Genomic DNA, 21,541 nt, shown 5'->3' on the forward strand with positions numbered 1-21,541 from the left:
ACAAGTTACATAAGGGAAAGAAAAGCTAGGTTCTGCAGAACCTGATCGATGGACACTGAATCTAGGCAGGCTTCCTGGAGGAAACAACTCTGGATTTTTGGTCCATTTGTAATGGGGTAACATGTCTAGTGAGCAGTGCATGGCCTAGTTGGGGATGTTGGGACAGCAGGCTAGCTTTTAATGTCTCCCTTGAGGCCAAGGAAGAGTATGGCCCCTTCTAGTGGGTGGAGGGCTCCTGGGAGGTTCTGAACAAAAGAGAGAGGTGACCAGAGTGTCAGCCCCAATAAGGCTTTCACTTGCTCCCCAAGGAATCCCTCTCAGGAACTACTCTAGGCTTATCTCCATTCATGAGCCTCCTCACCCCTCCACCTCTTTCTGCATGCACGTCATGGAGGAAATGAAGGCCAGTGGCACTGGTCCCCTGCACTACCTCCCCACCACGCTCTGTCTCTGCAGGTTTGAAGGGAGAAGTCCAGCGGGTTGAGGGGCCCGTCCTTTCCTTCAGCTTCCTCCAGGAAATGCCCTCTGATGTTCTGTCCCCAACTTGTTTGCACCAAGGCTTGTGAGACTCTGAGGATGCTCAGAGATCATCCACCGTGAAGATAAATGAAATAATCAAAACAGAACACAGCCCCCTTACATGTGCCAGCTACTGCTCTAGGTGCTGGGTCATCAGTGAACAAGACAGACACAACTCCTGCCCTCATGTTGCTCTCCCTCTTGGAGAGTAAAGCACAAGAAACCACCAAGTCACGTGTGCAGTTGACTTAAAGCGATGGAGAGGAGAGAAAAGGGAAGGATGGAAGTGCATTTTTAAACAGGGAGGTCCAAGAAGGTCTGCTCCAACGCTGCTCCTCCGACAGCACACCCACGGGCTGCACACCCCCAGCCTCCCCTGGGCCCCTGCCCACTGCTCTCTTCAGTCTCTGCAGCCCTTCTGTGCTTCTCCACTGACCCAAGGACACTGCTTTGGAGCTGTGGGAGCCCCAGTCTGTGAGAAGTGCAGGTTCCTCAGACTGACCCCAAATCTCTAGGAACACGCCCAGGCAGGAATCTGCATGCCATGAGCTGTCCAGGAGAGTCTGAGGCAGCCCCAAAGCATGCAGTCACAGACTTACTCCTTGAAGATGCTGCACTACTTAGTGTGGTCCAGATTGCCCAGCTCCACCCTGCAGCCAGCAGGCAGTTCCATGCCTCCATGCGACGCTGTTCCCTTCTGGAACACCCTTCCCAGCGTTCCTCGGGTGATAACTCTTACACATCCTTTCAGACCCACTCAGAGTCACCTCCTCCAGCCAGCACTCCCAGAACACGCAGGCCTGGACAGCAGGTGGGGCAGGTCCTGGAGCACCATTTTAACTCCAGCTCTCCCACTGAACTCATGGTGTGACCCTAGGTGGGTCATTGCTCACCAAGCTCCAGTCGATTCATCAGTAAAGTGGTGACAATAATTTCAACCTTACCAGGGAGATGTGAGGCCAAAAGAGATGAATGACAGATCTGAAAATCTTTATAGCCTCATCACATTAGACTCACATGGAGGGAGAACGTGGATGGGAGGTGTAAACGGTTGGATGGCAGACACCACCCCCCCTCCATACAAACACCAAACTGTATCATGGACTGGCGATTTGATTCTAAAGACCCCAAGGGTATGCACTCAATTGGCGTCAGGTGTCCAAAGGTCTGGAGTGAAAGAATCTGAGGCAGCCCCAGGACCAGGAGTGGAGACCAGGAGGAATGTGCTCCTGGCAGCTTCCTGGCCATTAACCCTCATGCTCACGCCAAAATATCTCCATCATCTGCTGGTCAGGGTGTTAATGGGGCAGGGAAGGCAGCCATCTGAGGCAGGAGGAGGGTCAGAAGCCCTGAAACCTAGTCCAGCAGTAACCACCTTAACCCCTCCCGGGCCTTACATCAGCCACATGGCACTACTGATCCATTATGGGATGAGGAAACTGAGGCAAGGGCAGATCCTACAGGGAATAAGGGGTGGGATCTGGCTCCCCTTCTCCAGATAGGAGATCAAAAGTTTCCCTGAGAGAAGTTCCCTTGTGGTCTCGTGGTTAGGATTCCATGCTTTCACTGCTGTGGTCCAGGTTCAACCCCTGGTCAGGGAACTGAGGTCCTGCAAGCCATATGATGTGGCCAAAATTTTAAAACATATATATTTTTTTTGGTGGCCTTGTAGTTAGGATTCCAGACTTTAAACTGCCAGGGCCCAGGTTTAATCCTTGGTGGGGAAACTGAGATCTTGCAAGATGCACAGTGCAGCCAAAAAAAAAAAAAAGTTCCCTGGGAAGAGGTGGGCAGCATTGGCCAGCTCCCTATCATTTCACTGGGAAAAACCGAAGCTCAGGCAGACGACTGAACATCAGAACTCAGAAGATAAAAGAGGCAGGAGAAAAGAGGAGGCTTGAAGGAAAGAGAGGTAAGAAAACTGGGGTTACTGGGATGTCAAGCTGCTCCAGACTGGTCTACATTCTAAAGGAGAAGGTGGAGACAGAGCTGGTACCCAGGTTCCTCACCTGAGGGGATGCTGGTATGAACCACCCTGATGGCCCAGCCTCCTCCCATCCCAGGAAAAAATCCTGCTGCCCTTAAGGGTCCCTGGTGCTCTCTCTGCCCTTGTTTCTCCAGGACAGTTTCCTCTGATGCATCTCTGAAGGCACTGCCCCTTGGTGAAGACCTGATGAGCCAGCACATGTGCGTGGCTGAGGAGGGCACAGTCGGGCACACAGAATAATGCTGGCAGTTGTCCAGACAACCATGTCCCCGGCGGCGCAGCGGCGACCCTGGGGACATTTGCCGAGTAGAGTGTCAATGGTGCTCCTTTAGTGTGATTTCCTCTGCCTTGTCCCAGGGTCAGTTTCACAGAGATCATCTGCATTTATTGTGGGATGAGATGACGGGGCTGCTTGGGTAAATGTGTTTACAGCCAATACAGGTGCTGCCTGACCATCAATCCCACCTGCAGCCTCCATGGCCGCTCCAGTCTCCTGGGGCCTCAGGCCCATGGGGGTCCCAGAATGGCACTTCTTCCCAGTTATCTGGTCATTGGCCCTGGAGCTGACTGAGAACCTGCTTGGCAGGCCGTTCAGCAGAGAAGGCCTGGGGGGCCAATCTCAGGGTGTTTCTCTTAGCATTTCCTTCATGGTTGCAAGACAACTGCCGCAGCTCCAACCATTGCATCTGTATTCAAGGCCAGCAAAGCTTATCATGTCTGCCTAGCTAGTGAAGAAAGTAAAAGTTTTTTCAGGAGTGATTCCAACAAATTCCTTTTTAGATCTCATTGGCTAGAACTGTCAATAGAGAATCGGATTGACATGACCAACTTTGGGTCAATCATCGTTTATCACCTGACTGCAGATATGTGATCCCTCCAAACAAAATCAAGGAAGGAGGGAAATAGCAATGTTTGCTGCTTTCTACTTTATAATCTCTCTTTTTATTAATTATATATCATGAACATCTTTCTGCATCAATAAATACAGACTCAGGGGGATAGGGATAAAGGGGAAAATTGAAAGAAAGTAGAATGGTGGTTACTGGAGAGCAGGAAGGGAAGAATGGGAGGTTACGTTAAACGGGTGCCATTTCAGTTTGAGTGGATGATTAAGGAGATGGGTGGTAGAGATCTTTGCACAACCACATGAATGTACTAAATAGCACTGAACTGTACACTTGAAAATGCTTAAGATGGTAAGTTTTATGTTATGGGTATTTTACCACACTAAAAATAAGTACAGACTTAGTCATTTGATAACTACTGAGGTCAGTACCAAGGACACAATATTAAACATAATAAACAAAGAACTGGCCTTCACGGGGCTTAGCATCAGACAGGAAATGCAGAAAGTCATCCCCGAAATTCACAAGTACAATGATCCCACACACTATCAAGGAGAGGTCGGGGAAGGGGGTGTGAGTCAGCCAGGAGGGTCCCCATTTTAACGGCCATGCACCATTCCCTCACAGAGCATCATTGTTTCAACATTTCTCCTATGACTGGAGGTTTGGATTCTTCCCATGTTTGGGCTACAATAAACACTGCCACAGTAAACACCTCCCTAAGTATATCTTACTTTGGCCACCTCATGCAAAGAGTTGACTCATTGGAAAAGACCCTGATGCTGGGAGGGATCGGGGGCAGGAGGAGAAGGGGATGACAGAGGATGAGATGGCTGGATGGCATCACCGACTCGATGAACATGAGTTTGAGTAAACTCCGGGAGTTGGTGATGGACAGGGAGGCCTGGCGTGCTGCGATTCATGGGGTCGCAAAGAGTAGGACACGACTGAGCGACTGAACTGAACTGAACTGAAGAACATCTTGGTGCGTCTATTTCCTTAGGATAAGTTCCTTCGCATGGAAGTGCAGGATCTCAGGCACCCATGTGCTGAGGCTCTTAGCACGGCTGCCACATTCCCCCAAGCTGCCACATTCCCCCACAAACCTCCTATCGTATTGTTTCTGTTCCCACCAGCGAGATAAGAAATTGCCCTGTTCCTCCACTTTCTGCCAACATCATCTGTTATTGTCTTTGTAAAATGCTGCCAATGTTATGGGGTGAAACATGGTTTCTTGATGTTTTAAAGTGCATTCCATTGATTCTTTCTGAGGTTGACATGTTTTCATTTGTCTCTTTTATGGGGTCACAGATCTTTCCTGTGAGTGAGCTCCTTTTCTTTTCCTGTCTGATTTGTGGCGCTCTCTCTCTATGTTGAAGGGTTGTGAGCTCTGTAAGATGTTCCCGCCACTCTTCGGGCACCTCTGCGTGTTACAAGGTCTTCCTCCTACGGAGACTGTATTTGTGTGTTTGTCCTCCAGCCCCCTGGGGCTCTCCCACTTCCTTCGGGGTGGCATCCACAGTCCTTCCTGATCAAATCCCCACCCACCCACCAGTGTCATCTCCAGCCATCCTCTCCAACCTAAGCTCCGTTCACATCTACCCCTGGTCACTCCTCAGCTGTCTTGGGGTGACTCGGGGCTTCCAGCCTTTGTCCAGGCTACTCTCCCTGAGTGAACCCTTAGGGTGTAGCTCAAGGCAAATCTGAGATGATTTTACTGATTCTCCAGGTAGGATCAGACCCCGCTGTACCTCCCTCTGCCCAGCACTAACCACTTTGACCTGTCACGACTCATTCCGCAGCTACCAGAGGGGAGTAGGGGCTCTAGCAGGAGAGGCCTGGGTCACACACATCTCTCTGCCCCCAGTGCCTGTCACAGAGGCTGGCACCAAGCAAGTGATTAGAGTGTGCTTATGAGTGAATGGAGTAACAAATGGGTGACTGAATGAAATTGACCCCTCCCTGACTCCAGGCTACAGAACAGGCTCCAAAGCATGCAGTTGCCCACTTACCCACCACCTTAGCTAGATCTGCTCTCTTCAAGGTTAACATGAGGATGTGCAGGTGGCTTGGGAGTTTCCTCCATCTGCAGAATCACCTGTGGAGCTCGTTATCTGACCTGGGCACTTCCTGCATTACTCAGACCCTCACCCGCCTGGGCTATCTCTGAACTGAACACTGTCTTGGACAGGGCTCTGGAGACTTGGATTAAAGGTCCAGCCTCTGCCACTTGGTCTCCTGTTCTGCTGGGCTGGGCTTGTAGTCAGCAACGAGGAATCTGGGGCGTTGACTCCACCAAGCTTCAGTCTTGACCACTCAGTCATCCACTCAGTTCTCCCCTTCACGGTGCAAAAAACCTTTCATAGGTCAGGTTGGGAACTGAAACCCTGCCACAGGCCACTAGCTAGCTTTCTTGCCACTGATATGTGCCCTTCCATTCTCTTTTGCACCTACTAACTAGAATATGTCCTAACGATTCCCTTCTTCATGTCTCTCCTCTGCTTAAGAACCACCAGTGGATTCCACTTGTCCATCACTTGGAATGTGAGCTCTGCAGTAGAAATTCAAGATGCCCCACAACCAAGCTCCCGCCTCATTCTCTGACTCCGTTCGCCATCACTCTAGCCAGGCTGGGCTCCTTCAGGTTCCTGGGACCATCCTTCCTCCTTTCCTCCTATGGACCTTTGCCTGTGCCATGCCTTCTGCCTGAGATACACCTGCCCCTTCATCCTACCTATATAATTCCTGACTTGCCACCCCCACCTTCTGTGGGTCTTCTTCCAACCATTTCAGTCCTTGATAATCTGTTATCAAAACAAAAGACTAAGCCCTTCTCCCCTGTAGGATTACCTGGCTTGCTTATTCGCATTTCAGACCACCCCAAACCTCTATGGGGGTTCTGGGGCACTGGGCCTTTAAAGACTTCCAGGAGAGTCTGATGCCACCAGCCCAGCTGGGCCCATTGACCTGCATTTGGGAAGTGCTGATTGTATGGTGCTTGGATGCCAACTCCAAGTCTACTCTGGTTCCTGATGTCTACACACTGTGCACACTCCCCTCTTCTCTGCAAATGAGAGCTACCATTTACTGAGGGCTCACCAGGTACACTCTGAGCACTCGATATGCATGATCTCGTCTAACCTTCATAGGCAATTAGGTAGATATTGCTAACCTCATTTTATTGATATATAAATTGAGGACCAGAAAGTGTCAGTCTCTTAACCAAAGTCACACAGCTTTCGGGGGAAGCCCAGTCTCAAACTCAGGACTGGTTACGCTTAAGCCAGAGTTCCTCATCCCTGTGCTATGTAGTCTATGCAACTGAGCCACAAGCCTTCAGAGTGGCCATGTGATTCAGTTCAATGTGGGTCAGTTCCATCCTGTTCCACCGGCATTATTGCCACTTGCTTTTGCTAAGTCCTGGGGATCGAAACATGGGAAGGCAGAGGTCCCTGTCCTCGGAGGACATCCCAGCCCAGGCACACGCACAACTAAGAGCACTGAGACCGGAGCAGTGCACACCCTTTGGGAAGGATGCCAGGACAGTGTGGGATTCTGCCCCAGGAGGGAGAGCGAGGCCAGCTCAGGCTCCAAGCACCAGCCTACAGGGAAGATAGAGAAAGGGAGAAAGGGCATTAAGCAGATCTGCTGGACAGACAGGTTTCCAGCAGCTACAGAACTGGAGGAAGTGGAGGACAAATTGGCTGAAAGGGGCCTCAGCTCCAGGCTGAGGAGTCTGGCCTGATCCTGTGGGTGTAGAGAGCCATGAGAGGTGTGGGAGCTGGGGTGTGTCTGCCCTGAGAGCCAGCAGGAGTGCAACCTTGCTGCCTGGATTGTTGGCGTATGTCTCCTGTCCTCCCCAGGGTTGGGATGACTAAAACAGGATGATTCCTGCCAGGAATGGAAGGCCCTACAGCAACACCTCCTCTCCTCCACTTAACCCTTCCCTGGGAGGATGGCATATTATCAACCTCTCGGAGTCTGTTTCCTCATCTGTAACCTGGGGATACACACCAACCTTGCAGGCTGTGAGGGTGAAATGAAGGTGAGCACAGCATAGGTGATTATGGGTCTTGTTACATATGTGGACCCAGTGGCACTAGAAGAAGGGTGCAGGTTCTGGGGTCCATTTTCCAGTCCCAGCCCAGGCCCTGGGACGCCCATCTCTCAGGGCTGGTGGGAGGGTCCCATTTGGGCAGCATCGGATACATTGCACATGCGCAGTAACTTTGTTGGCTGCCCCGTCTGCCCAAGCACTAGCAATCCTGCTCACCCTCGCCCTTGCTCTTGGGACCCTGCCGCTCTCTGAGGATGCTGCTCTCCTCCTTGACTTGTAGCTCCCTGTTGCCTGCTGTCAGCTCCCCTGCCCCGAGCACCTGGTACACTGGACGTGTTCTGTACTCTTTGCAAAGAGCTTTCACACGCATGTCCTCCCTGGCAAATCCACTCACCTACTGCCCTGTTTATTAGGGGGACAGAGTTAATCCCCACTGTGCAGATGAGGAGAGAGAAGGACACGGACACGATTCAGGCACCTATGATGTGTCGGAGGCGTCATACCCATTAATGCTTCACAACGTCCTGAGAGGCTGGTAGTATCTTCTCTTCTGCATAAACGCAGACACTGAAGCTCAGAGAGGGGCAGTGACTTATCCAAATTCACACAACAAGGAGCTGGCAGAGGCTGAGTGCAGACCCAAGTCTTTCTGACTCCAGAGTCTGGGATTTGGAACAAACATATGCAATGTGGGGTTGACCGATTTGTCCCTCAGGGCCGTTGCAAGGACTAAATGGGGAAATTGGTGTGAGAGTGTCTGGCATCATGCTTAAGGACCAAGAGTAGAAGAGGAATCTTGTCCACCTCCATCTAATCATATAGAAAACAGGGAGAGATGTCCAGGGAGGGTCGCCACATGCCCAAGGTCACAGCGGGTAATCACAGAGCCGAAGTTCACCGCCCCCGGGATCACTCTTCCCCAGTAAAGGTCAGGGCTATCCCTCTGCAGAGAATGGAAACTTCCAAAAGTGCCTCTGAGCTGACAGAGGGTGGAAAGAGCAGGAATGTCTGCCATGGTACACCAATCTGGAGCCTGAGGCTGAAAGCGGGGAGCCCAGGGTTTGCCAAGGTCATTCCTTTCGGCCCCACCCCCACCCCCAGGGACCTGCATGAAGATCTTGCCCTCCCAGTTAATCAGCCAACGCGAGGGCCCATTCCAGAGGCCCTCACATCTGGGCCCCAATGGTCTGATGAACTTGAGTAATTTCACAGAACATCAGCATCAGATAAGCACTCTGACTGTGATGGGTCATGACACGTCCAGACCCCTCAGTAGCCATGGCTGAACACAGCAAGTAAGAACACTGTCAAATTACATCAGCGACTACACAGCCTCTCCTGGCTGGACCGTGACTTCTGCTTCTTTGTCACCTACATCCTCAGCTCGGTCTTCCATGTAGGATTGATTAAGACACCCCACCATGGGATCAGCCCCACTTCCCAATAGCGTCCAGTCTAGAGCAGAGACCCACTTCCATAGACCCTCCCCTCAGTTACCTCAAACAAGCCCATATCCCTTAAGTCCCTTCTCACAGCTCTTACAGAGACTCCTCACAGTCCCCATGAGGTTTCTCCCCTCTGCGATGAGTAACAAACGCATGCGAGCTCAGCCATTTACGACTCTTGCAACCCCATGGATTGGAACCCACCAGGCTCCTCTGTCCATGGGATTTTCCAGGCAAGGAATGGGTTGCCATTTCCTACTCCATAGGATCTTCCCGAACCAGGGATCAAACCCAAATATTCTGTCTCCTGCATTGGCCAGTGGATTCTTTGCCACTGAGCCACCTGCGAAGCCCGCAGTGAGTAGCAAACCCAACAATTAACCGCAGGTGGAGCAGTGGTAAAGAATCCTCCTGCCAGTGCAGGAGAGGCAGGAGATGCAGGTTCGATCCCTGGGTCAGGAAAATCTCCCGGAGAAGAAAATGGCAGCCCACTCCAGTATTCTGGCCTGGGAAATTCCATGGGGATTGCCAAGGAGTCGACACGACTTAGCGACTAAACAACTAACAAGCACAGGTGAGCTCCTGGCGGCCCTCACCCGCAGAGCACTGGCAGAAGGATCCCATCACACCCCAACCCCACCACCCCCACCAACCCTGCAAGATGCAAAGACACGGATCCAGCACCTGCCTCCTGCAGGTGAGGAGAGTGAGGTCCAAGCCCAAGGTCACAGAGTCGGGTGAATATTTATCATCCTGAGGGGATAATTTGAGGGTGAAAGGTCTAACTAGGCAGGGACAGTGGGCCGGAACGAGGGCTGTCCAGGGCAGGCCAGGCATGTGGTCTGCCAATCATGCAGCAGGATGAAGGGAGATCTGGTCAGGAGTGGAAGCCCGGCCCAGCCATCTGTGTCCCTTCCTCAGTCCTCGGGCCGCCTCCCTGGGACAGGTTTCTCCCTGTGGGCCGGGCTGGCAGCCAGATGCTCCTGGTTCTCTGCTGAGGCCTGGGGGCGCCCTGCAGTGTGATGTGGAGGCAGGGGCCACTCTCGAGCTTCCGCCCACACACTGTCCTACGGCCACACTGCTGTGTCTCATGTTCACTTTCCAGAGAGTCCGCTCACTGATCCCCCTCGCTTATCCTGCCCAGGGGGAGAGCGGAAGCGGCGTTGGGTGTGGGAAGAGGGTTCACATAAAAGAAATTGCAGATGAATGAAGATAACCATTCTAAACACTGAAAACTTTTTTATTTGAACCTCCCACTGGTGTTCTCTTGATGCAGGTCACCCCTCCCCTGCGTGAGTGAGCAGAGCCGGGAACATCTGTTACAGCAGAGGCTCTCCTACTGGAGAGGAAAGGAGATGGAGAGGGTGCCGGGACATGCCCTTCCCTCGGCCATGACCCCAATCTCAGCCCAGAGGTGTAGCCCAGGTGAAGGTCAGCCCTCCTAAGAGGCCCAGGGTGCCAGCTCTGAATGTGGGGGCCGCGGCTGAGGTGGTACCACCCATGTCGGGGCCCCAGAGGGGCTTTGCAGAGATCAGCCCAAGAAAGCAACACTCAGTGATGCTGCCATAACTTCAGGGGCTGCTCAGACAGCAAGAGGTGTTTGTTCCTGGAGTCTGTGGCCACAATGGTTGTGTGGGTGTCACTCAGTTGGGACAATTTTTAACTGCTCTGTTCCCACCTCAGTTTCTGCTCTGCACGCTGTGTCTAACTTACAAGATGCCAGGTTCAGAGTATTGTGAGCCCCTTGAGGGTGAGAACTGTCATCAGTTCATGTCCCTTTCCACCTAAAGATCCCAGCTTACCATCTGGCACACAGTAGATGATCCATAAATGCCACCGGGGCCAAATGAGTTAAGTCAGGAATCTGAGAGTCAGTGGAATGAGGGATGGGGCATTCCCTGCAAAAACCTTCTGGGTTCTGGTCACTTCTATACCACCTTAGGGACCACCTGAGTTGGGCACAGGAGAGACCAAAGCGAGTGAAGCAAAGGTACTGGCCTTGAGCAGGCAGCCACACTCCAAGACAAACGTGGAAGGCCCAGAGGAGGCACAGAGAGGCCAGGACTAACTCGGTCCAAAAGCAGTGACATCAGGAAGAGCCTTCAGAAGGGGGATGTCTGTGCAGAGGTTTAAAAGATGAGCCTGAGTATGCCAGGCAGATAGGGACAAAGGGCATCCTGGTGGAGAAGACAGCTTGGCAGAGGCATAAGGCGCAGGGTGAGCGGGGGTGGGCTGACCAGGAGAAAGTTGGAAGGTCAGCAGAGGTCACTCATGGGAGGTTTTGGATCCCAGAACAACAGAAGCTACAGGAAGGATGCAGGACCAGATGTCAGCTCTGAATGAAGACCCATTTCACCATCCATCAAGGGGACCAAAAGACTCAGCAGGAATGAGGACCCTGAGGGGCTTTCACAGGGGCTGAGGGACCCAGGGCCAGCACCAAGGAGGGTTCCTGGTCAGAAGTTAGCTTTGAGGTGAAGCTAAAAAGGCACTTGAGGGCTCTGGCTGCTGCAAATCTTCTCAACAAATCCTATTACCTTCAAAGCTCCACAAAAAGTATTAATGATCGAAACCGCAATGGCCCAGTAATGTAATCATCTCCTCTCTGTGTGGTTCTCAAAATGCTCTCGGCCCACTGAGAGTCTACAAAATCAAACCCCATTTTGCAGTTAGTGAAATGGAAGCCCTGTGAGGTCACATGGAGATTGGTGGTGGAGCCAGATTGGAACCCCGGGAGCAGTTCCATGTCAGCCCTGGGCCTCAGGTTCAAAGCCCAGTTCCTTGTCTGGGAGGGGATCCCGGGGGCTATCGGGAAGCCCATAGTACAGGTCTTCCTCTTCCTGTGCCAGCCCCTCTGTGCCTGTGTCTGAAGCCTCTTCCTCCTCTTTTGTCCTTGGGGACCTCTGCTGGGAGCTAGGCACGGCTGCCTCCCGCCGCTGTTTCTCTGGAGACACATCCTCCGTCGTGGGGGCATCAATCAGGGCAAAGTCATGGAAGCGGTCCAGCTGGCACCTGCAGGTCCAGGACTCCGGAGGCGGGGGCTGAGGTTCCGCTCCCTCGGGTGGAGACAGGTTGGGGCTGCTGCCCTCACTGGAGCCCACATCCAGATCATCTTGAAAGGAAGCCAAGGGTGCAGGACCCTGGGGACAGGTCGGGGGGCTGCAGGGGTAAAGGCGGAGAGGGTGAGGGGAGCCCTGAGTCAGACTGCCTGGGTCTGAACCCCAGCCACTAGCTGCAAGGCCCGGGGTAGGTGAGTTCACCTGTCTGGGCCTCAGTTTCCTCCCCTGTAAGATGGGGGAAATACCAACATTCATTCCTATGGTTCTCCCTGAGGTTTACAGCAGATAATGAGTGCAAAGCACTTTGCAAGAGGCCTGGCACATGGTAGGTGCTCAAGAAATGGACCATAGTTATGTTACCCAAACCAGGTCACTCCTCTGTCTCTCCAACCACTCAGGGATCTGCTCTGGGCCTCCCAGAGTCCCTGTCACACTGGCTGTCACCTTCTGCTCCTTCGTCTGCCTCCCCCACTGGATGAGGGGCTCCCTCAGGGTGGTGTGTCAAGGCCTGGCAGGGAGTGTGCCCAGGGATGCTGGTGGGTGAGGGGCTGCAGGTTTGAATGAGGAATATTCACGTTCCCGTTCATGAATGGCTGGGGACAGGGTAGGGGCGGGGGAGGGGATGGAGTGACCTGCCCAAGGCCAAGAGCCCGTCGGCAGCAGAGCCTGGATTTGAACTCAGGTCCTCTGGCTCCTCGCCTGGCTCCTCATGCTGCGAGTTCAGACTACTCTGAGGTAGGAGTGATTATTCTCATGTGAGGAAACTGAGGCTCGGCAAGGTGAGGAGCATTTGAAGGTTACAACAGCAAAGGAGCTGGGGCTTGAACCAGGTGCGGGTGACTAAGCCCAGACCCACGCGTCTCCTCAGGGTGTCCCCAGCCTCTCTCCTGGCCAGGGTCTCCAGTCACCCTCAGTGGCCCACACCCCCTCCTCCACCCCAGAGCCCCTCTGCTCTGCACGCTCACCTGAACCTGCCCTGCCTTGGGTCTGTTTCTCCCTCATCCTGGTCCAAGCCCCTGTGGATGACCACAGCAGCTTCCAACCAGGCCTGAGGGTCATGAGGGCCGCTTTCTCCTCCATCGCTGGCTTCTGGCTGCCGCTGTCCGGATTCTGGGGCCAGGAGGGGGCGGGGGTCCTCACTGTAGCTCATGACCTTCATCTGGATGTGGCTGAAGTCAGGCAGGCTCTGGTCATAGGCGGCTGCCTCCCATAGCCTGACGTAGGGGGGCTGGGGGCTGAATGGGGGTGTAGGAGACAGCAGGAGAAAGAATAGGCAGGTAGGCAAAGATTCGCTCTGTGCTGTCCCCTGGCCCGCCTGTTCTGAGCACCGGGTCTCCCCTGATCTCCAAGAAGCCTCTGGGAGTGGCTACTGTACCCAGTTCATGGATGAGGAGACTGAGGCCAGACAAGGTAAGCTGAGTGGGAAAGCTCAGAAACTCAGGCCAGTGTTCCTCTCACCCCATATCTCCAAAGTGAACCCCAAGGCTGCAACTACCAAATGAAGGTCGGTCTGCATTAACTGGGAGTTTGCTGGGTTCCAGACGGTGGCCTGAAGGCTTTATGCTGTTTATTCTGAATAACCCCTTGAAACAGAGTGGTCGTTCCCATTTTTCAGATGAGGACACAGCAGCAGTAAGGGCCCATAGACTGAGTGGTCCTTGTGGGCTGGGCTGTATGGGTTAGCTCATCGAGTCCTTGCTGGAACTTTGGGAGCTGCTGGGGGAGGCGGAGGCACAGACCCTGGCTGGCTTGCCTGGGTGACTCAGGCCTAGGGCCGGTGCTGGGGCTCCAAGCACCACCTTCTCCACTGCTCCAGAATCCAGGGCTGGGGAGTGATGGGGAGGAGCCCAGGCTCAGGGCGACCTGAGCCCCAGCTCTATTCCAACAGCTCTCTCTCTGTGACCAGTCCCGAGGCTGGTCCCAATACCCACCCAGGGTCTATCTGCCTCAGTCCCCTGGGACATTTGGTCACCTGGGTGCCAGGGACAGAAAATACCATCACCACCTCCTTCCCCAAGCAAAACAGAGAAAGTCCCAGATCCCTGGCCACAGATCCTGGATCTGCAGCCTGGACTTCTGAGCACAATCATCACGGCCTCAGGGGTGGGAGGGGGGACGGCTGATCAAGTCACCCTTCCAGGGCTGCCATGTTTTGGCAAGACAGCACTTGGCACTTCCAAGGATGAAGGCAGGTATGGTCTGGTATTGACTCTCTGTGAGGTTTGGGTTTGTAATTGCACTTCTTGAGCCTCAGTTTCCACATCTGTATAAAAGGCCCAACACCACCCCTTTCACAGATTCCTATGAAGACCAAAAGAGGTCATGGGCACAAAATGCCTGACTTGGCCTCTGGTGCTTTTGGAAGCGCCTCCTACCAGTGATGGCAAAAGCTTATAGAGGGCCTGCTATGGTCCAGGCTCTGTTCTTAGTGCTTGGCTTATAAAGTCTGCCATCCATATCACAGGTTCCACATCCATGGATTCAACTAACTGTGGTTTGAAAATACTCAGGAAAAAAATTCTAGAAAGCTCCAAATAGCAAAACTTGAATTTGTCACACACCAGCAACTATTTACATAGCATTTATATTATATCATACAATCCTAGAGAATTCCAAGGACTGTACCGTCCATGGGATCGCAAAGAGTCGGACACGACTGAGCGACTTTCACTTTCACTTTCATTATATTGACAACTCCTGACATAGCATTTACGTGCTATGTATTAGAAGTAATCTAGAGATGATTTAAAGTATATGGGAGGATGTCTTACATTATAAGACTATGCCATTACATTACATTATATTACATTATATACTATGCCATTTTATATAAGGGACTAGAGCATCTACAGATTTTGGTGTCTGAGGGTGATCTAGAGCCAGTTACCCACAGATGCCAAGAGATGACTATTATCTCATTTAGCCCCGCCACCGAGGCCTAGGAGGAAGGTACTATTAGTATCTGTATTTCAAAGATGGGGAAAAGAGAGACAGGTCAATTTCCCAAAGTCACTCAGCCAAAAAGTGGCAGGGCCCCAGGGCTGTGCCGTGGCCATCATCATGCCTCTTGTTTGCTAGAGTAGTGGTTGTCACTACTGTGTGGGATTCAGGGTCACATCTATTTGGCTGCCACTAATTCGCTGTAAGGCAAGACAAAAATCCCCAAGCCTCAGTTTCCTCATCTGTAAAATGGGAATAATAATGACCACCTCATAGAATTGAGAGGCCAGAACGATCTACGATTTCTGAGAGTCTGTACTCAGGAAGTAGGAAGGTAAAGTCAGAGCCTGAAGCAGAGGGGAGACACCGCCCCTCTGCTCCTGCCCCACCCCCTCACTCTCCTCAGCAGGGAGAGACTGGCCTGAGCGGTCACTAACCCTTCCCTCCCTCCACTCCACCTGGAGGGCTCAGCACCCACCTCTTCATCTCGGCAGCAAGCCTATTCTCCAGCAGGCCCAGCGCCTTCGCCTTCGTGGACAGGGCACCTTGGAAGTCAGAGTCAGCAGGTACGAAGGTGATCTGCAGGGCAAAGGGGAGAAGGCGTCTCTGAAGCTGCCCGCACACATTCGCACTTGCTGCCTCCCCAGAGCACAGACCTAACCTCTCCACATACCCTGGGAGAGAGACCTCACAAGGGACCCCCCTGTTTGACAGGAGGGCCCAGCACTGGAGGCTGTCTGGGTCTCTGGGCTCCTGCTCCCACTTGCCCCTCATTCACCCAGCAAACACTCCTGGGGCATCAGCTGTGTGCCAGGCACTCTTCCAGGCAGTAGGGGGCAGCAGTGAGCGAATGAGACACGCACCCCTTCCCTGGGGGAGGTCCTATCTTGTCCTGCCAGACATGCAGCAGGCCCTTCATCCACACCTGGTGAATGGGTGTCAGGTGTTTCCTGGCACCAACAGAGGCTGAGACAGAGGACAGAGAAGGGGATGGGTGAGGTGGGGCCCAGCCCTGACCCCTGAACTTTCCGGGATCTCGAGGTCTCTGCAGGTGCCACGCCACAGGTGGGCCTGGGGCAGTGGAGGGGAAGCAGATCACAAAGGAGGCAGTGGGATGAGGCAGGAGGCGCCCTGCCTTTGGGGTCTGAGAGACTGGGTGAGCAGCCCTCCTTGGGCAGATCATCACTCCTCCCAGAGCCCAAGTGTGATCCTCTGTAAAATGGGGTTTGCCTCAAAGAGATATTTGCAGCGCTGTTCACAATGGCCAAAAGGTGGAAGCACCCTAAGTACCCACTGATGGAGGACTAGATAAACAAAGTGTGGTGTATATAGACAAAGGAAGAGTATTCAGCCTTTAAAAAGAAAATGAAGTTCTGACATGTGCTACAACATGGATGAACCTTGAGGAAATAAGCCAGTCACAAGACAAATTCCACAGGATTCCACTTATATGAGGTATTTAGAATAGTCAAATTCATAGAGACAGAAAGGAGAATAGTGGTTGCCACAGATAGGTGGGAGGGGGGACGGGGAGTTACCATTTATCGAGTATAGAGTTTCAGTTGTACAAGACAAAAAGCATATTGGAAATTGGTTCCATAACCATGTGAATGTAATTAATCCTGAAAAGGTCACTTAAAAATGGTTCAGGTGGTAAATTTTAGTTTATGTATGTTTCACAATTTAAAAAAGTAGGATTAGGGGATTTCTCTGGTGGTCCTGTTGCTAAGATTCTGTGCTCCCAAAGCAGGGGGTCTGGGTTCAATCCCTGGTCAGGGAACTAGATCCCACATGCCGAAACTAAGAGTTTAAACAAATTAATTAATTAATTAATTTTTAAAAAAAAGTAGGATTTGTATTGCCTGTCTCCTGGCTGTGAGGATTCCATGAGGTAATACATAAGGGGTCCCCCAGCACAGTGCCTAGCACACAGTAGCTGCTCTGTAAATCATAGTTTGATGCTATTGAAGACTTCTCTGAGTCTTGTTCTCCTCAACTGAAAATTGCCTCAACAAATATTTGATAAAAACCCTTGGGCTTCCCTGGTGGCTTAGAGGGTAAAGGATCTGCCTGCAATGTGGGAGACCTGGATTCGATGCCAGGTGGGGAAGATCCCCTGGCGAGAAGTGAATGGTTACCCACTCCAGTATTCTTGCCCGGAGAATCCCATGGACCGAGGAGCCCCAGAGGAGCCTGCTGTGCTACAGTCCATGGGGTCACAAAGAGTTGGACACGACTGAGCAGCTAACACTTTCACTTCACTTTCCAGTGTTATACCAGGTTCAGAAGCAGCAGCCTCCTTTCTCCCTTCCCACAGAGTACAGTGAGTGAAAGACACTCGTCTGCACCATCAAAGCCCAGTCCTGATGGGGAGAAGGGAATGATAGCCGGAGGGGTTCTTAGAACACCTGTGAGTAGTAACCTTTCCCCCATATGTCTGCAAATGAGGGAGGGCCCTGGATATCTTCCATCTAAGTATGTCCTGCATTTGCCAGATGGTTCTGTATTTCCCAGAAGCTTCCCCTTCCTCCAGTCATCCTCCTCTTCATCGTAATAATCACCACCATTATCTCCATCAACATCATAATCACATCATCACCGTCAGCAGCAGCACCTTCAGCAGCAGCAGCATTGTCACCCTACAGCATCATTGTCATTGCCGCTCTGAAAGCCTGGAGCAGAAGGAAAGTCCTGAGCCTCTTACAACACAAAATCTTTTAAGAGAGGGGGACAGGCAGAGTTGAAGCTGGGAAGTGGAGATCAGACCATGAAGACCGCAAAGCACCAGGCTAAGAAATTCAGCCTTTATCCAGAAGCAGTGGGAGCCCTGGAGGAGTTCTCAGCCGGAGAGGACACAGAGAGATTTGTGTTTGGGCAGAGTTTTGGGCAGTTCCCAGAGGGAGGGAACAGAGGGATGGTGGAGGGAGGCCCATGGAGAGGTCAATCCATCAGTCACCAGTCAGGGGTCTGGTCCTGGGCTCCAGCAGAGCAGGCAGGAGTGGGGAGTGGGGAGTGGGGAACTTGAGGGTAGAAGCAGAAGCCGGGCAAAGAGGTCCAGCTTTCCCAGTCAATCCTTCTCCTTGCCCCACCTCAGTTAACAAGCACAGCATCCCTGACTGTCCCACCAGCTAGATTTGTCCCGATTCCTCCTCCTCTCAAGCCCGAAACCCTGCTGACCACTAAATCTGAACAAATCTACTTCGGAAATTCAGTAAGGTAAGCAAGCTGGAAGTACCAGGGCCACACCTAGCCACAGCAGGTACTGTAAGTTTGATGAACTGGAAATGTCTTCTCCACTGCTACAGCCTTGGGATCAAGTTCTGTCTTAATCTAGGAGATGATCACCTCTCACCTGGACCAGAGAAGGAGCACCCCCTCCCAGCCCACCGCCACTGACTGGTTGCTTTTGAAACTTCCTCCTCCCAGCTGTCAGCCTGATAACTTTCCTGAACTGCAAAGCTGCTCATGTCCCCTTCTTGTCCCATCAACTACAGTGTAGGGTCTGAAGTCCTCAGCATGGCATCCAGGCCCCGCGGGCCCAAGCCCCACTCCCTCTCCACCTTCCCTCGCTCCCCGCACCCTCCAGTCACGTCGACCCACTTGCCTTGCTCTTTCACCTCATGTCTTTGTTCACCCTGTTCCTTCTACCCAGAATGTCTTTCCTCATCTTTTCTGCCTGGTGAACTTCTTTACCTACAAATCCCAAGTTATCTTTTCTGTGAAACCCATTCCCTCCCCAGCAGGTAGAAAATCGTCTCCTCCATGAGACCCCCCAGTCCCCCAAAGACAGGGACAGCTTAATTCACACTGGTATTACCCCCATATCAGGCTTCCCTTGTGGCTCAGCTGGTAAAGAATCAGCCTGCAATGCGGGAAACCTGGGTTCGATCCCAGGGTTGGGAAGAGCCCCTGGAGAAGGGAAAGGCTACCTACTCCAGTATTCTGGCTTGGAGAATTCCATGGTCTGCATAGTTCATGGCATCACAAAGAGTGGGACACAACTGAACAACTTTACTTACTTACTTTACCCCCATATCATAATTGTCTAATTCTATTCCCTTATATTTATATTTCTGTCAATCCAGAAAATTCCCACTTGTCAGGTTCTGAGGCAGGAGAGGATCTGGCAGAGAAGATCGGCATCAGTATTTGCTGATGGCTCCAGTGGCCCAGGCTCCAGTGAAACGACGTGGGAGAGGGGACCCTCATCTAGCATACCTCCCTGGTTTACAACACACTTGCCTTCTCTCCCTTAATGTGCCGCCCTAACAGCCTGTGGCCCTGAAACACGCATCCACATCTGTGCTCGCATACCTGCACATACATACAAAGACCCGCTCAAAGCCACAACGCTGATCCTGAGACAGCCACCTTCGAATTGACTCCAGACCAGGCATGATGCCAGATCCCCACATACAAGACCGTATTGGTTCCTCCCACCCGGCCATGCAACTTTCAGGGAGGAGGGGGATTCTTCTGCCAGGGTCACAGAAGTGGGGCTCAGGGAGGAGAGATCTGAGTCTGGGCCCAGCGGACGCTGAAACCTGTGCTCTTTCTACCCCACCATGCAGCCTCTGCAGCACAGGAACACGTGAATCCGTCAACAGTTACTCATTAATACTCGAGAATATTCCCTGTCCCCGATCTCTCTCCCTCATCCCCACCGCCACCCTGCCCCCCTCCCCTTCCCCACCCACAGCCAGCTCTGTGAAGGGAGCCAGGGTACGAAGGACCCTCCCCCCATCCTCCCACTGTCCCCCAGGGTCCAGGCTCCTCATTGGGAGGATGATGATGAAGGCGGTGGTGACGTGGGTGGCTCGGCCCCAAGGCCTTCTTCTCCCGGTGACCTCTGCTCAGGGCATTGCACTGAGTCGGGTTGACTGTAAACTGCTCAGTAAATGACTATAAACCAGCCTGGACCGCCCCAGTGCTGAATAAACGCTCTGACAGCCTGGGGCTGCCCGCAGAGGAAGCAGGGCTGGGAGAGCCTAACCCAGGCCCTGGGAGCCTCCTCCCTGCTCCCAAACCCCAGCAGAACCACCCAGGCGAGAGGTGAGGAGGGGGCTGCGGGGGGTAGGGGGAGAAAAGAGGGGGTGGTGGCTGCCTGGGGACTGGAGCCCCAGATGACAGGACCAGCGGGGTCCTTAAGATACACCCTCTTTCCCACCCCCTCTTCCTGACTCACACATTCTACAAACGTGGAAGCAGACTCAGAGAGGGAAGGAGCTTAACCAAAGTCTCCCAGGTAATTAGAGGCAGAGTGCAAGTTAGAATCCATGCTTCTTTCCTTGTCTCCCTGGATCTAGCTGACCAGCTGCTGTGTGACCTTGGAAAAACCACTCAACCTCTCTGGGCACCACAAGATTACAGCAATTGATTTGCCCGTTCCACAGGTTTGTTGGGAGGATCAATAACAGCAAGGGTGACAGTCTTTCACCTAAATATTACACTCTACAGTTCACAAAAGTGTTCATCTCTTCTCTGTTCTCCATAATAACCATGAGGCTGGGAGAAATAGGAGCCCAGGGCCTCATTTTGCAGATAAAAGAAACCGAGGCTCAGAAAGACAAAGGTCACATGGAGACTTTGGAACAGAGCTAGAACTAGAACTCAAGACTCTCAAACCAGTGCTCTTCCCATCATTAAGTCACAATTTGGCTAGGAGTACATTAAAACTCCAAAAGAGAGAGCACTCCCCAAGCCATGAGGTTCCAGCTGACTCGCTCAGACCTCTCAGCAGCTCTGGGACACAGGAACCATCCTCCTGAGGAAGGTTATGCTTTAGACACCACGCATCTGAGCTCTGATCCCAACTCTGACACCCAGGAGCTGTGGGAACCTCACTTTCTGAGGCTCAGGCTTCTCCACTATAAACATAGAACTTCAGAGGTACCAAAAAGCTCAGGATGGATGCTGAACTTCACCAGGGATACAGGTGTGCCTGGCAGGTGGCAAGCCCTCAAGAACTCTGGTTTCAAGACCCTGGCTTGTGTCTCCCCCATGATACCTAGTTCAGGGCTCCAGATTCAGGGGACTTCTGATTAATCTTTATGCTAAGGAATGGATGGAAGCATGATGGATGGATGGATGAATGGATGGATGCTCAGGAGAGTGTAGATAAGGAAGGGTAAAGGGGAGAGGATGACAAGATGATTGAAGGATGGGGGACTGATGCCTGGAATAGAGGCACAGCCCCAGACCCTCCTGGGCCCTGGCCCCCAGCCCACCTGTTCCCACTGTTCCCACCTACCTTGGGGTAGCACTGGCACATGCTCCAGATGACGCCCCCGATCACCATGATGCCTCCCATGGCATAGAAGGTGCCGTAGACCTGGGGCCGGTCGTGGCTCATGAGGAATGTGCCAAGGGCCAGCAGAAAGAGCCCCAGTACAATGAAGCCGATGCGGAAGGTCTTCTCATCAGTCATGGCTACCTGGCCAGGCCTGGCCTGTGAGCCACCTACAGAGAGGCGCCAGCGAACCAGCCAGCTACCTACACACGCACTCACACTTGAGGAGTGACGCTCCGGGATCACTGCTGATCAGGACTTAAGCCGAGAGGGAGGCAGGCTCCCTTCAGGTCCAGCCCAGCCACGGGGCACACCCCGTTCTCCAGGCTGGAGGAGTTACGCGCAGGTGGCTGCGTGCCCCCACCTTCGCTCCTCTCACCTTCCCTCTGGGCCCTCTGGA

General features: G+C 52.7%; 1 protein-coding gene across 1 annotated transcript; it reads right to left on the reverse strand.

Moving 5' to 3' along the window:
* Positions 1-10,084: 10,084 nt before the first annotated feature.
* On the reverse strand, positions 10,085-21,541 carry BSND (barttin CLCNK type accessory subunit beta). Its single transcript, XM_065912176.1, has 4 exons — positions 21,103-21,541; positions 15,331-15,431; positions 12,878-13,147; positions 10,085-12,012 (listed from the first exon to the last, which is right to left on the reverse strand). The coding sequence occupies exons 1-4, from the start codon at positions 21,277-21,279 to the stop codon at positions 11,601-11,603; spliced, it is 960 nt and encodes a 319-aa protein (XP_065768248.1). The 5' UTR covers positions 21,280-21,541; the 3' UTR covers positions 10,085-11,600.

The sequence above is a fragment of the Muntiacus reevesi genome, chromosome 1, assembly GCF_963930625.1.
Source record: "Muntiacus reevesi chromosome 1, mMunRee1.1, whole genome shotgun sequence".
Classification (NCBI taxonomy): Eukaryota; Metazoa; Chordata; class Mammalia; order Artiodactyla; family Cervidae; genus Muntiacus; species Muntiacus reevesi.

Excerpts from the sequence above, each read along its gene's own strand:
- BSND (XM_065912176.1), bottom strand. The coding sequence starts at position 21,279 with ATGACTGATGAGAAGACCTTCCGCATCGGCTTCATTGTACTGGGGCTC. Across the intron at positions 15,432-21,102 it reads TGTGCCAGTGCTACCCCAAG|ATCACCTTCGTACCTGCTGA; the intron begins GTAGGTGGGAAC and ends TTTGCCCTGCAG. Across the intron at positions 13,148-15,330 it reads CTTGCTGCCGAGATGAAGAG|CCCCCAGCCCCCCTACGTCA; the intron begins GTGGGTGCTGAG and ends ACCCCCATTCAG.